This window comes from Rhinoderma darwinii, chromosome 4 (assembly GCF_050947455.1).
Source record: "Rhinoderma darwinii isolate aRhiDar2 chromosome 4, aRhiDar2.hap1, whole genome shotgun sequence".
Taxonomy (NCBI): domain Eukaryota; kingdom Metazoa; phylum Chordata; class Amphibia; order Anura; family Rhinodermatidae; genus Rhinoderma; species Rhinoderma darwinii.
Window position 1 is genome coordinate 409,744,195 of NC_134690.1, and position 15,892 is coordinate 409,760,086.

Here is a 15,892-nt window from a genome sequence, read left to right on the forward strand (position 1 = left end):
CATCCTTCTACCCTGTCCGCCAGTCAGTCGCACTACATCCTTCTACCCTGTCCGCCAGTCAGTGGCACTACATCCTTCTACCCTGTCCGCCAGTCAGTGGCACTACATCCTTCTACCCTGTCCGCCAGTCAGTGGCACTACATCCTTCTACCCTGTCCGCCAGTCAGTGGCACTACATCCTTCTACCCTGTCCGCCAGTCAGTGGCACTACATCCTTCTACCCTGTCCGCCAGTCAGTGGCACTACATCCTTCTACCCTGTCCGCCAGTCAGTGGCACTACATCCTTCTACCCTGTCCGCCAGTCAGTGGCACTACATCCTTCTACCCTGTCCGCCAGTCAGTGGCACTACATCCTTCTACCCTGTCCGCCAGTCAGTGGCACTACATCCTTCTACCCTGTCCGCCAGTCAGTGGCACTACATCCTTCTACCCTGTCCGCCAGTCAGTGGCACTACATCCTTCTACCCTGTCCGCCAGTCAGTGGCACTACATCCTTCTACCTTGTCCGCCAGTCAGTTGCACTGCATCCTTCTACCCTGTCCGCCAGTCAGTCGCACTGCATCCTTCTACCCTGTCCGCCAGTCAGTCGCACTACATCCTTCTAACCTGTCGGCCAGTCAGTCGCACTACATCCTTCTACCCTGTCCGCCAGTCAGTCGCATTATATCCTTCTAACCTGTCCGCCAGTCAGTGGCACTACATCCTTCTACCCTGTCCGCCAATCAGTCGCACTAGATCCTTCTACCCTGTCCGCCAGTCAGTCGCACTACATCCTTCTAACCTGTCCGCCAGTCAGTCGCACTGCATCCTTCCACCCTGTCCGCCAGTGAGTCGCACTACATCCTTCTAACCTGTCGGCCAGTCAGTGGCACTACATCCTTCTAACCTGTCCGCCAGTCAGTGGCACTACATCCTTCTACCCTGTCCGCCAGTCAGTTGCACTACATCCTTCTACCCTGTCCGCCAGTCTGTCGCACTACATCTTCTACCTTGTCCGCCAGTCAGTTGCACTGCATCCTTCTAACCTTTCGGCCAGTCAGTCGCACTGCATCCTTCTACCCTGTCCGCCAGTCAGTGGCACTACATCCTTCTAACCTGTCGGCCAGTCAGTCTCACTACATCCTTCTACCCGGTCCGCCAGTCAGTCGCACTACATCCTTCTACCCTGTCCGCCAGTCAGTGGCACTACATCCTTCTACCCGGTCCGCCAGTCTGTCGCCCTACATCCTTCTAACCTGTCCGCCAGTCAGTCGGACTGCATCCTTCTAACCTGTCCGCCTGTCAGTCACACTACATCCTTCTACCCTGTCCACCAGTCAGTGGCACTAGATCCTTCTACCCTGTCCGCCAGTCAGTGGCACTACATCCTTCTAACCTGTCCGCCAGTCAGTCGCACTTCATCCTTCTACCCTGTCCGCCAGTCAGTGGCACTACATCCTTCTACCCTGTCCGCCAGTCAGTGGCACTACATCCTTCTAACCTGTCCGCCAGTCAGTCGCACTTCATCCTTCTACCCTGTCCGCCAGTCAGTGGCACTACATCCTTCTAACCTGTCCGCCAGTCAGTGGCACTACATCCTTCTACCCTGTCCGCCAGTCAGTTGCACTACATCCTTCTACCCTGTCCGCCAGTCAGTGGCACTACATCCTTCTAACCTGTCCGCCAGTCAGTGGCACTACATCCTTCTACCCTGTCCGCCAGTCAGTGGCACTACATCCTTCTACCCTGTCCGCCAGTCAGTGGCACTACATCCTTCTACCTTGTCCGCCAGTCAGTCGCACTACATCCTTCTACCCTGTCCGCCAGTCAGTCGCACTACATCCTTCTACCCGGTCCGCCAGTCAGTCGCACTACATCCTTCTACCTTGTCTGCCAGTCAGTTGCACTACATCCTCCTTACCTGTCCGCCAGTCAGTGGCACTACATCCTTCTAACCTGTCCGCCAGTCAGTCGGACTGCATCCTTCTAACATGTCCGCCTGTCAGTCGCACTACATCCTTCTACCCTGTCCTCCAGTCAGTCGCACTACATCCTTCTAACCTGTCCGCCAGTCAGTCGGACTGCATCCTTCTAACATGTCCGCCTGTCAGTCGCACTACATCCTTCTACCCTGTCCGCCTGTCAGTCGCACTACATCCTTCTAACCTGTCCGCCAGTCAGTCGCACTACATCCTTCTACCCTGTCCGCCAGTCTGTCGCACTACATCCTTCTACCTTGTCCGCCAGTCAGTCGCACTGCATCCTTCTAACCTGTCGGCCAGTCAGTCGCACTGCATCCTTCTACCCTGTCCGCCAGTCAGTCGCATTACATCCTTCTACCCTGTCCGCCAGTCAGTCGCACTACATCCTTCTAACCTGTCCGCCAGTCAGTCGCACTACATCCTTCTAACCTGTCCGCCAGTCAGTCGCACTACATCCTTCTACCCTGTCCGCCAGTCAGTCGCACTACATCCTTCTACCCTGTCCGCCAGTCAGTGGCACTACACCCTTCTACCCTGTCCGCCAGTCAGTGGCACTACATCCTTCTAACCTGTCCGCCAGTCAGTCGCACTACATCCTTCTACCCTGTCCGCCAGTCAGTGGCACTACATCCTTCTACCCTGTCCGCCAGTCAGTGGCACTACATCCTTCTACCCTGTCCGCCAGTCAGTGGCACTACATCCTTCTACCCTGTCCGCCAGTCAGTGGCACTACATCCTTCTACCCTGTCCGCCAGTCAGTGGCACTACATCCTTCTACCCTGTCCGCCAGTCAGTGGCACTACATCCTTCTACCCTGTCCGCCAGTCAGTGGCACTACATCCTTCTACCCTGTCCGCCAGTCAGTGGCACTACATCCTTCTACCCTGTCCGCCAGTCAGTGGCACTACATCCTTCTACCCTGTCCGCCAGTCAGTGGCACTACATCCTTCTACCCTGTCCGCCAGTCAGTGGCACTACATCCTTCTACCTTGTCCGCCAGTCAGTTGCACTGCATCCTTCTAACCTGTCAGTCGCACTGCATCCTTCTACCCTGTCCGCCAGTCAGTCGCACTACATCCTTCTACCCTGTCCGCCAGTCAGTCGCATTATATCCTTCTAACCTGTCCGCCAGTCAGTGGCACTACATCCTTCTACCCTGTCCGCCAATCAGTCGCACTACATCCTTCTACCCTGTCCGCCAGTCAGTCGCACTACATCCTTCTAACCTGTCCGCCAGTCAGTCGCACTGCATCCTTCTACCCTGTCCGCCAGTGAGTCGCACTACATCCTTCTAACCTGTCGGCCAGTCAGTGGCACTACATCCTTCTACCCTGTCCGCCAGTCAGTCGCACTACATCCTTCTACCCTGTCCGCCAGTCTGTCCCACTACATCTTCTACCTTGTCCGCCAGTCAGTTGCACTGCATCCTTCTAACCTTTCGGCCAGTCAGTCGCACTGCATCTTTCTACCCTGTCCGCCAGTCAGTCGCACTACATCCTTCTAACCTGTCGGCCAGTCAGTCTCACTACATCCTTCTACCCGGTCCGCCAGTCAGTCGCATTATATCCTTCTAACCTGTCCGCCAGTCAGTGGCACTACATCCTTCTACCCTGTCCGCCAGTCAGTCGCACTACATCCTTCTACCCTGTCCGCCAGTCAGTCGCACTACATCCTTCTACCCTGTCCGCCAGTCTGTCGCACTACATCCTTCTACCCTGTCCGCCAGTGAGTGGCACTAGATCCTTCTACCCTGTCCGCCAGTCAGTCGCACTGCATCCTTCTACCCTGTCCGCCAGTCAGTGGCACTACATCCTTCTACCCTGTCCGCCAGTCAGTGGCACTACATCCTTCTACCCTGTCTGCCAGTCAGTGGCACTACATCCTTCTACCCTGTCCGCCTGTCAGTGGCACTACATCCTTCTACCCTGTCCGCCAGTCAGTGGCACTACATCCTTCTACCCTGTCCGCCAGTCAGTGGCACTACATCCTTCTACCCTGTCCGCCAGTCAGTGGCACTACATCCTTCTACCTTGTCCGCCAGTCAGTTGCACTGCATCCTTCTAACCTGTCGGCCTGTCAGTCGCACTACATCCTTATACCTTGTCCGCTAGTCAGTCGCACTACATCCTTCTACCCTGTCCGCCAGTCAGTTGCACTACATCCTTCTACCCTGTCCGCCAGTCAGTTGCACTACATCCTTCTACCCTGTCCACCAGTCAGTTGCACTACATCCTTCTACCTTGTCCGCCAGTCAGTTGCACTACATCCTTCTACCTTGTCCGCCAGTCAGTTGCACTACATCCTTCTACCTTGTCCGCCAGTCAGTTGCACTACATCCTTCTACCTTGTCCGCCAGTCAGTTGCACTACATCCTTCTACCTTGTCCGCCAGTCAGTTGCACTACATCCTTCTACCCTGTCCGCCAGTCAGTTGCACTACATCCTTCTACCCTGTCCGCCAGTCAGTGGCACTACATCCTTCTACCCTGTCCGCCAGTCAGTGGCACTACATCCTTCTACCTTGTCCGCCAGTCAGTTGCACTGCATCCTTCTAACCTGTCGGCCTGTCAGTCGCACTACATCCTTATACCTTGTCCGCTAGTCAGTCGCACTACATCCTTCTAACCGGTCCGCCAGTCAGTTGCACTACATCCTTCTACCTTGTCCGCCAGTCAGTCGCATTACATCCTTCTACCTTGTCCGCCAGTCAGTCGCACTTCATCCTTCTACCCTGTCCGCCAGTCAGTCGCACTACATCCTTCTACCTTGTCCGCCAGTCAGTCGCACTTCATCCTTCTACCTTGTCCGCCAGTCAGTCGCATTACATCCTTCTACCTTGTCCGCCAGTCAGTCGCACTACATCCTTCTACCTTGTCCGCCAGTCAGTTGCACTACATCCTTCTACCTTGTCCGCCAGTCAGTTGCACTACATCCTTCTACCCTGTCCGCCAGTCAGTTGCACTACATCCTTCTACCCTGTCCGCCAGTCAGTTGCACTACATCCTTCTACCCTGTCCGCCAGTCAGTGGCACTACATCCTTCTAACCTGTCCGCCAGTCAGTGGCACTACATCCTTCTACCCTGTCCGCCAGTCAGTTGCACTACATCCTTCTACCCTGTCCGCCAGTCAGTTGCACTACATCCTTCTACCCTGTCCGCCAGTCAGTTGCACTACATCCTTCTACCCTGTCCGCCAGTCAGTTGCACTACATCCTTCTACCCTGTCCGCCAGTCAGTTGCACTACATCCTTCTACCCTGTCCGCCAGTCAGTTGCACTACATCCTTCTACCCTGTCCGCCAGTCAGTTGCACTACATCCTTCTACCCTGTCCACCAGTCAGTTGCACTACATCCTTCTACCTTGTCCGCCAGTCAGTTGCACTACATCCTTCTACCTTGTCCGCCAGTCAGTTGCACTACATCCTTCTACCTTGTCCGCCAGTCAGTTGCACTACATCCTTCTACCTTGTCCGCCAGTCAGTTGCACTACATCCTTCTACCTTGTCCGCCAGTCAGTTGCACTACATCCTTCTACCCTGTCCGCCAGTCAGTTGCACTACATCCTTCTACCCTGTCCGCCAGTCAGTGGCACTACATCCTTCTACCCTGTCCGCCAGTCAGTGGCACTACATCCTTCTACCTTGTCCGCCAGTCAGTTGCACTGCATCCTTCTAACCTGTCGGCCTGTCAGTCGCACTACATCCTTATACCTTGTCCGCTAGTCAGTCGCACTACATCCTTCTAACCGGTCCGCCAGTCAGTTGCACTACATCCTTCTACCTTGTCCGCCAGTCAGTCGCATTACATCCTTCTACCTTGTCCGCCAGTCAGTCGCACTTCATCCTTCTACCCTGTCCGCCAGTCAGTCGCACTACATCCTTCTACCTTGTCCGCCAGTCAGTCGCACTACATCCTTCTACCTTGTCCGCCAGTCAGTCGCATTACATCCTTCTACCTTGTCCGCCAGTCAGTCGCACTACATCCTTCTACCTTGTCCGCCAGTCAGTTGCACTACATCCTTCTACCTTGTCCGCCAGTCAGTTGCACTACATCCTTCTACCCTGTCCGCCAGTCAGTTGCACTACATCCTTCTACCCTGTCCGCCAGTCTGTCGCACTACATCCTTCTACCCTGTCCGCCAGTGAGTGGCACTAGATCCTTCTACCCTGTCCGCCAGTCAGTCGCACTGCATCCTTCTACCCTGTCCGCCAGTCAGTGGCACTACATCCTTCTACCCTGTCCGCCAGTCAGTGGCACTACATCCTTCTACCCTGTCTGCCAGTCAGTGGCACTACATCCTTCTACCCTGTCCGCCAGTCAGTGGCACTACATCCTTCTACCCTGTCCGCCAGTCAGTGGCACTACATCCTTCTACCCTGTCCGCCAGTCAGTGGCACTACATCCTTCTACCCTGTCCGCCAGTCAGTGGCACTACATCCTTCTACCCTGTCCGCCAGTCAGTGGCACTACATCCTTCTACCTTGTCCGCCAGTCAGTTGCACTGCATCCTTCTAACCTGTCGGCCTGTCAGTCGCACTACATCCTTATACCTTGTCCGCTAGTCAGTCGCACTACATCCTTCTAACCGGTCCGCCAGTCAGTTGCACTACATCCTTCTACCTTGTCCGCCAGTCAGTCGCATTACATCCTTCTACCTTGTCCGCCAGTCAGTCGCACTTCATCCTTCTACCCTGTCCGCCAGTCAGTCGCACTTCATCCTTCTACCCTGTCCGCCAGTCAGTCGCACTACATCCTTCTACCTTGTCCGCCAGTCAGTCGCACTTCATCCTTCTACCTTGTCCGCCAGTCAGTCGCATTACATCCTTCTACCTTGTCCGCCAGTCAGTCGCACTACATCCTTCTACCTTGTCCGCCAGTCAGTTGCACTACATCCTTCTACCTTGTCCGCCAGTCAGTTGCACTACATCCTTCTACCCTGTCCGCCAGTCAGTTGCACTACATCCTTCTACCCTGTCCGCCAGTCAGTGGCACTACATCCTTCTAACCTGTCCGCCAGTCAGTCGCACTACATCCTTCTACCCGGTCCGCCAGTCAGTTGCACTACATCCTTCTACCCTGTCCGCCAGTCAGTGGCACTACATCCTTCTAACCTGTCCGCCAGTCAGTCGCACGACATCCTTCTACCCTGTCCGCCAGTCAGTTGCACTACATCCTTCTACCCTGTCCGCCAGTCAGTTGCACTACATCCTTCTACCCTGTCCGCCAGTCAGTTGCACTACATCCTTCTACCCTGTCCGCCAGTCAGTTGCACTACATCCTTCTACCCTGTCCGCCAGTCAGTTGCACTACATCCTTCTACCCTGTCCGCCAGTCAGTTGCACTACATCCTTCTACCCTGTCCACCAGTCAGTTGCACTACATCCTTCTACCTTGTCCGCCAGTCAGTTGCACTACATCCTTCTACCTTGTCCGCCAGTCAGTTGCACTACATCCTTCTACCTTGTCCGCCAGTCAGTTGCACTACATCCTTCTACCTTGTCCGCCAGTCAGTTGCACTACATCCTTCTACCTTGTCCGCCAGTCAGTTGCACTACATCCTTCTACCCTGTCCGCCAGTCAGTTGCACTACATCCTTCTACCCTGTCCGCCAGTCAGTGGCACTACATCCTTCTACCCTGTCCGCCAGTCAGTGGCACTACATCCTTCTACCTTGTCCGCCAGTCAGTTGCACTGCATCCTTCTAACCTGTCGGCCTGTCAGTCGCACTACATCCTTATACCTTGTCCGCTAGTCAGTCGCACTACATCCTTCTAACCGGTCCGCCAGTCAGTTGCACTACATCCTTCTACCTTGTCCGCCAGTCAGTCGCATTACATCCTTCTACCTTGTCCGCCAGTCAGTCGCACTTCATCCTTCTACCCTGTCCGCCAGTCAGTCGCACTACATCCTTCTACCTTGTCCGCCAGTCAGTCGCACTTCATCCTTCTACCCTGTCCGCCAGTCAGTCGCACTACATCCTTCTACCTTGTCCGCCAGTCAGTCGCACTTCATCCTTCTACCCTGTCCGCCAGTCAGTCGCATTACATCCTTCTACCTTGTCCGCCAGTCAGTCGCACTACATCCTTCTACCTTGTCCGCCAGTCAGTCGCATTACATCCTTCTACCCTGTCCGCCAGTCAGTCGCACTATCCTTCTACCCTGTCCGCCAGTCAGTCGCATTACATCCTTCTACCCTGTCCGCCAGTCAGTTGCACTACATCCTTCTAACCTGTCCGCCAGTCAGTTGCACTACATCCTTCTAACCTGTCCGCCAGTCAGTCGCACTACATCCTTCTACCTTGTCCGCCAGTCAGTTGCACTACATCCTTCTACCCTGTCCGCCAGTCAGTTGCACTACATCCTTCTACCTTGTCCGCCAGTCAGTTGCACTACATCCTTCTACCTTGTCCGCCAGTCAGTTGCACTACATCCTTCTACCCTGTCCGCCAGTCAGTTGCACTACATCCTTCTACCCTGTCCGCCAGTCAGTGGCACTACATCCTTCTAACCTGTCCGCCAGTCAGTCGCACTACATCCTTCTACCCGGTCCGCCAGTCAGTTGCACTACATCCGTCTACCCTGTCCGCCAGTCAGTGGCACTACATCCTTCTAACCTGTCCGCCAGTCAGTCGCACGACATCCTTCTACCCTGTCCGCCAGTCAGTTGCACTACATCCTTCTACCCTGTCCGCCAGTCAGTTGCACTACATCCTTCTACCCTGTCCGCCAGTCAGTTGCACTACATTCTTCTACCCTGTCCGCCAGTCAGTTGCACTACATCCTTCTACCCTGTCCACCAGTCAGTTGCACTACATCCTTCTACCTTGTCCGCCAGTCAGTTGCACTACATCCTTCTACCTTGTCCGCCAGTCAGTCGCATTACATCCTTCTACCTTGTCCGCCAGTCAGTTGCACTACATCCTTCTACCTTGTCCGCCAGTCAGTTGCACTACATCCTTCTACCCTGTCCGCCAGTCAGTTGCACTACATCCTTCTAACCTATTCATCCTTTTGGATTTTGACCTTTGGCTAAAAATTCTTTGAATTCTGGAGCTCGGTCCGACGTCCACTGATTGAGACCCCCTACAGCATGGGGACTGGCCACGTGTTACGATCACCGAGGATACGATGTTACTAATAACATGTGGCATTGTATTTCGGATTCCCCTCGGTTTACCATCGCTGTAATACTCTGCGTGCCCATCCACCGCTCGTGCTTATTGCATTTCTGTTTCAATAAAAACTAATTTTGGAAAATCGTCTGATGGATCGCAGGAATGACGCGCTAACCGGACGCACCATCACAGTGCAGGATAGGAAGGGGTTAAAGTACGCGTACACCGACTGATGCGTCAGGCAGAAACATGGGAGAAAGATTCACCGGGGTCACCGTGTCTGATGGGGCGACAGGTGTTACCCCCACAGCTGCGCATCACGTCACAGGCGGGGGATCTAGTGTGCATGGGGGCAGCCCACTACTGGATATCAACCTGCCCACCCCTGTACTCCCCAGGACACGAGTGACCCCACAAATCTCTGGCAGCCGTTTCTAACTCCAGATGTCATCCCATTCTCTATTGGAGTCTGAAATCCAACTCGTCTCAAAGACTTCACCTGCCATGCTTTAAACTCCAGCTCTGCTCCATTAGAACACAACTATGATCAGTGACTCCAGCGGATCTTTATTATAATTAGAGGTGGTCATTAAATCTACCTCCTGGGTCTTCAGACACTCAGGCTGCTGTTTTGTCACCCCCCATGCTTTACACTGCAGCTCTGATGGTTCAGGCTGTGCTTATACACAGCAGCAGGAGACAATTCTCATTATAGCTAGGACAAAAGACTATAAACCACAAGCAACTAAAGATATTTTCTGAGAACTGCAGCAAATTAGCTGAGGGGAGGAGCTTCAATAAGGGGAGGAGCCTGGAAATAAGCTTTAAAGGGGTATTCCCAAAATATTAAATTATCACCCATCCACAGGATAGGTGATCATTTCCAGATTGCTAGGAGTCCAACCAATAGTGAGAACGGGGGTGCCGAGCCCCAAGATACTACAAGGGCCTTGAATGGAGAGGCAGTCGATCATGTGCCCATCGCTCCATTCACGGTCTATGAGAATGATGGAAACAGCCGAGCGCTCTACTCGGCTGTTTCCGTCAGTCCCATAGATTTTGAGTGGAGCGGCGGCGCTCATGCCCAATCATTGCTCCATTCAGAGTCCTCATAACCGCGATTGAGCAGTGAGGAGGATCTGGGCGTTCGGGATTAGAAAATGATCACCCATCATTATAATTGATCATTTATGATTTGGGGAATACCCCTTTAATTCGCCACGTAGCGCTGGCCTGTGTTCTCTCGCTGAATCGGCACGGTCATCAGCAGGTCGCGTCCTCTCGTATCACAGAACAATGGCTTCCCAGTGAGTCATCGCACCCCACCGGCCGGACCTCAGAGACCACATATAACATGGAGCCCTGAATTATTTACCTGCACCGGGGGCATCCCGTTGTTACTCTGACGGAAAAGCCCCTCGTCTCCGGCACTGATCTCATCATAGTCCTCCAGCATCCGGACAGTCATTCCCGGCTTCAAGGCTTCCTGGATATATTCCATGTAGGCGGTTCGTGAGATGAAGTCGGATGGAGCCATGAACTCTTTGGCCGACTTCTTCTTCGCAGGTGTAGAGCGCACGGGAGGACTGACCGCCACCTGAAGACCGGAGCTGCACGTCGCCAGAGGCTGGAAGATCGAGCGGAACACCCGATGTTCTTCAAGGTCTTGGAAAACGTCGGCCTTCTGAGAACCTTCACTGACCCAGCCCATCACCCGCACCAGCTCACAGATGAGGCTGCCCATGGCCATGCAGAAGTCAAACTGGCGCTGGATGCGGATCCTCTCATTACGGTCAGGACGGTCGCTGCTCAGCTGGTCCAGCAGTGATGTCACACACAAGTAACGTTTCACCAATGAAAACAGCTGCTTCCCCGGGATCTGTCAAAAAGAAAACCAACTCAACGTCACAATGTAACATCACCAGTAATCATCATCTAAACAAGGGGTTAACGCTGAGGGAACACTGCAAAACACTAGACATGCTGGACCCCGAACTTCCCAGAGACCACCACTGGGGGCATCAACAGCCTTCTCTTCTTCATAGGAGAACAGATCTGTCCTTTCAGCTCCCAGGGTAATCAATAGTCCCCCCCCCCCCCAGAAGATACTTGGATCATCACCTCTGGAGGACATCTATAGTCCGTCGTCCCCCCCCAGAAGATACTATACTTGGATCATCACCTCTGGAGGACATCTATAGTCCCCCCCCCCCCCCCAGAAGATACTTGGATCATCCCCTCTGGAGGACATCTATAGTCCCCGTCCCCCCCAGAAGATACTTGGATCATCCCCTCTGGAGGACATCTATAGTCCCCCCCCCCCCCCCCAGAAGATACTTGGATCATCCCCTCTGGAGGACATCTATAGTCCCCCCCCCCCCCCCAGAAGATACTTGGATCATCCCCTCTGGAGGACATCTATAGTCCCCCCCCCCCCCCAGAAGATACTTGGATCATCCCCTCTGGAGGACATCTATAGTCCCCCCCCCAGAAGACACCTGGATCATCCCCTCTGGTGGACATCTATAGTCCCCCCCCCAGAAGACATTTGGATCATCCCCTCTGGTGGACATCTATAGTCCCCCCCCTCCTCCCTCGGAGACGCTACTAGGCTCTTCACCTCTGAGATTCTGTTCTGCATTGCTCTTCCTACATCTTGCTATACACAGTCGGGTCGCCCATATCAAGCTGCGCAGTCACTCACCTGAGGTAGGTGGAGGATACCGTGCTATATACAGTCGGGTCGCCCATATGAAGCTGCGCAGTCACTCACCTGAGGTAGGTGGAGGATACAGTGCTATATACAGTCGGGTCGCCCATATGAAGCTGCGCAGTCACTCACCTGAGGTAGGTGGAGGATACCGTGCTATATACAGTCGGGTCGCCCATATGAAGCTGCGCAGTCACTCACCTGAGGTAGGTGGAGGATACCGTGCTATATACAGTCGGGTCGCCCATATGAAGCTGCGCAGTCACTCACCTGAGGTAGGTGGAGGATACCGTGCTATATACAGTCGGGTCGCCCATATGAAGCTGCGCAGTCACTCACCTGAGGTAGGTGGAGGATACCGTGCTATATACAGTCGGGTCGCCCATATGAAGCTGCGCAGTCACTCACCTGAGGTAGGTGGAAGATACCGTGCTATATACAGTCGGGTCGCCCATATGAAGCTGCGCAGTCACTCACCTGAGGTAGGTGGAGGATACCGTGCTATATACAGACGGGTCGCCCATATGAAGCTGCGCAGTCACTCACCTGAGGTAGGTGGAGGATACCGTGCTATATACAGTCGGGTCGCCCATATGAAGCTGCGCAGTCACTCACCTGAGGTAGGTGGAGGATACCGTGCTATATACAGTCGGGTCGCCCATATGAAGCTGCGCAGTCACTCACCTGAGGTAGGTGGAGGATACCGTGCTATATACAGTCGGGTCGCCCATATGAAGCTGCGCAGTCACTCACCTGAGGTAGGTGGAGGATACCGTGCTATATACAGTCGGGTCGCCCATATGAAGCTGCGCAGTCACTCACCTGAGGTAGGTGGAGGATACCGTGCTATATACAGACGGGTCGCCCATATGAAGCTGAACAGTCACTCACCTGAGGTAGGTGGATGCCATCAAAAGAGATGCAATGTTCCTCCGAGCTGGTCGTCTCCGCAAAGAGCTGCAAGAGTGTAAAGCGCGACTCAAAATCCATGTGTTGTTCAATGCCGTCCTGCTGGCTGAGGGACAACAAGACGTGGGCGCGACTTCCTGCAAAGCAGAGACTCGTTACTACCCATCATGCCCTGCATCCCCTCAGACACTACACGGTAATAAGAGTCGATCAAATCACCCAGAACCCTCGTCAGCCGCTTCTACGTCCTAGGAAACGCGGCTGCGTCACAGCCCCCACAGGTGTCCCACAATCCTCGCTGGCCACCCTGAGGACTGTCGGTAATGCCTCACAGCTAGCACAGCCCAGATAACTCCCATCATGCTGTGCAACATCCCACTCCAATTACCAATAAGGCAGGAGCTGCAGGAAGCCCACATAGCAGTAATACCATCTACCCATCATGCACTGGGACACCAGGGCCCCTCCGCACCTGCATCATGTGACGCCAGTGCGCGCAGCATCTTGCCGGCGTTCTTGCGGATCTGCTTCTCTGGGTTGCAGAGCATCTTCATGAGCAGGTCCAGCGCTCCCGTCTCCTTGAAGACTCCGGCCAGTGATCCGATACTGGCGTAGGCGCTCAGCACGTGGATGGTGTTGAGGATGGAGGAGTCGGGGCCACAACTCTGGGACATCCGGCAGGCGGCTCTTTGCACCAGCATCCGAACGTCTTCAGTCATTTCCTGCAGAGCCCCTTCATCGGGGGCCCCGGAAGTCTTCTCCTCTGGGACCCCGGGCCCCTCGGACTTGCGCTTCCCCAGCAGGGTGGGGCAGTTGCTGTACACTTCCTTGGCGGACATCCACATGAGGATGTTGGAGGACTTGTTCTCCGCCTGAGACGTTGCTGCGCTGCCGCCTGCCCCCGTCTCCTCCGTGCTGTGCACCGCCCAGCGGATCAGATACTCCACGTGACCGTCCGCGCTCCATCGCTGGCGCAGCAGCTCCTCCGGTTGGGCTTGCAGCTTCGGACCCAGCTGTACCAGGAGATTGCCGTTCCTCCGCTCCCCCACCAACATGGCCGACACTAAGCAGAGCGGGAAGAAACAACGTTACAGGGGGTGGAAACTTCTGCAAGCATTTGTGGGGGGGGGGTGGGGGTTTATAAATCAACGTTTTTGGGGCTTCTGAACATTTTCTTAATTGACTTTCACTAAAAACGATAAAATATTCCACGTCCCCGGGATAAACAGAAGCCGCGCCAGCCACGGTCAGCCCGTTCCGTCAGTTCAGGGAGAGCGGGTCCTGCGGGGCTCCAACACCGGACCCCCACCATATCGAGGGACACGACCGGGGACGAGAACGATATCAAGCCCCCCCCCCTTATCCCATCACCGGTCCCACCCCCCCCTCTCCTATCCAAACCATGAATCCCCCATATCACCGTCACCCAAAACCAGCATCCTGTCCCTACTCCTCCCCCGTCACCATGTCCACCCCCTCCCCCCACCAGACCGCCCGCCATCCTCCCCCCGTCACTATACCAGCCCCCTCCCCTCATCATTCCATCCCCCTCCCCGTCATTCTGTCCCCCTCCTCCCGTCATTCTGTCCCCCTCCTCCTGTCCCCCTCCTCCTGTCCCCCTCCTCCCGTCATTCTGTCCCCCTCCTCCTGTCCCCCTCCTCCTGTCCCCCTCCTCCCGTCATTCTGTCCCCCTCCTCCTGTCCCCCTCCTCCTGTCCCCCTCCTCCCGTCATTCTGTCCCCCTCCTCCTGTCCCCCTCCTCCTGTCCCCCTCCTCCCGTCATTCTGTCCCCCTCCTCCTGTCCCCCTCCTCCTGTCCCCCTCCTCCCGTCATTCTGTCCCCCTCCTCCTGTCCCCCTCCTCCCGTCATTCTGTCCCCCTCCTCCCGTCATTCTGTCCCCCTCCTCCTGTCCCCCTCCTCCTGTCCCCCTCCTCCTGTCATTCTGTCCCCCTCCCCCTGTCATTCTGTCCTCCTCCCCCTGTCATTCTGTCCTCCTCCCCCGTCTCTACCTCCGGTCCCTTCCTCCCCTCTCCGGTCTCTACCTCCGGTCCCTTCCTCCCCTCTCCGGTCCCTTCCTCTCCCGTCTCTACCTCCGGTCTCTTCCTCCCCTCTCCCGCCTCTACCTCCGGTCTTTCACACTGATTTCCCGGTTGAGCTCTAGTAGTCACCGCCGTTCTCTAGACTTCACTTCCGGGCCAGCCGGGCCACGTGATATAAAAGACACGCCCACCGCATTACCGTAACCTATGACGTGAAGCGATGACTCGCAGGCTGTAGGCGGAGCTACAAGGCAGGAGGCGTCAGTCAGAGGAGGAGCCTCGTACAACAGGGGAGGAGTAAAGTGTATGGGGAGGGGTTACAGAGTGCGGAGAACCTTGCGTCACGGTTGTGAATTAGGAGCTGCGTGTCACAGGAAGGACACCCGTCCATAGCAACCAAGGCAACTGTAGTTCATAGCAACTAATTAGACTATACCGCTCATGTGATTATCTCTCATAGCAACCAAAGGAATTATCACCCATAGCAACCTATGAGAAAATAGCCAATTAAAGCAGCCGTATAACTACCTGGGTAGAGTGTCATAGGGGGATCCACTCTGCTGAGGATAGGAGGAGGCGACACCAAGGAAAGGAGGAGGAGACACCAAAGAAAGGAGGAGGAGACACCAAGGAAAGGAGGAGGAGACACCAAGGAAAGGAGGAGACAGAGGAAAGGAGGAGGAGACACCAAGGAAAGAGGAGGAGACACCAAGGAAAGGAGGAGACACAGAGGAAAGGAGGAGGAGACACCAAGGAAAGGAGGAGACAGAGGAAAGAGGAGGAGACACCAAGGAAAGGAGGAGGAGACACCAAGGAAAGGAGGAGACAGAGGAAAGAGGAGGAGACACCAAGGAAAGGAGGAGGAGACACCAAAGAAAGGAGGAGGAGACACCAAGGAAAGGAGGAGGAGACACCAAGGAAAGGAGGAGACACAGAGGAAAGAGGAGGAGACACCAAGGAAAGGAGGAGACACAGAGGAAAGGAGGAGGAGACACCAAGGAAAAAGGAGGAGACAGAGGAAAGGAGGAGGAGACACCAAAGAAAGGAGGAGGAGACACCAAGGAAGGAGGAGACAGAGGAAAGAGGAGGAGACACCAAGGAAAGGAGGAGGAGACACCAAAGAAAGGAGCAGGAGACACCAAAGAAAGGAGGAGGAGAC

The 15,892-nt window shown here is 55.0% G+C and overlaps 1 protein-coding gene across 1 annotated transcript in view; it reads right to left on the minus strand.

Annotated features, from left to right (window-relative positions):
- Nucleotides 1-15,324, minus strand: part of CUL9 (cullin 9) — an 84,592-nt gene extending 69,268 nt beyond the window's left edge. The window contains 4 exon segments of the mRNA XM_075863775.1: nt 10,452-10,955; nt 12,678-12,832; nt 13,168-13,758; nt 15,262-15,324. Of these exon segments, the coding sequence (XP_075719890.1) occupies nt 10,452-10,955; nt 12,678-12,832; nt 13,168-13,758; nt 15,262-15,277 (1,266 nt within the window). The 5' untranslated portion in view covers nt 15,278-15,324.
- Nucleotides 15,325-15,892: the final 568 nt, after the last annotated feature.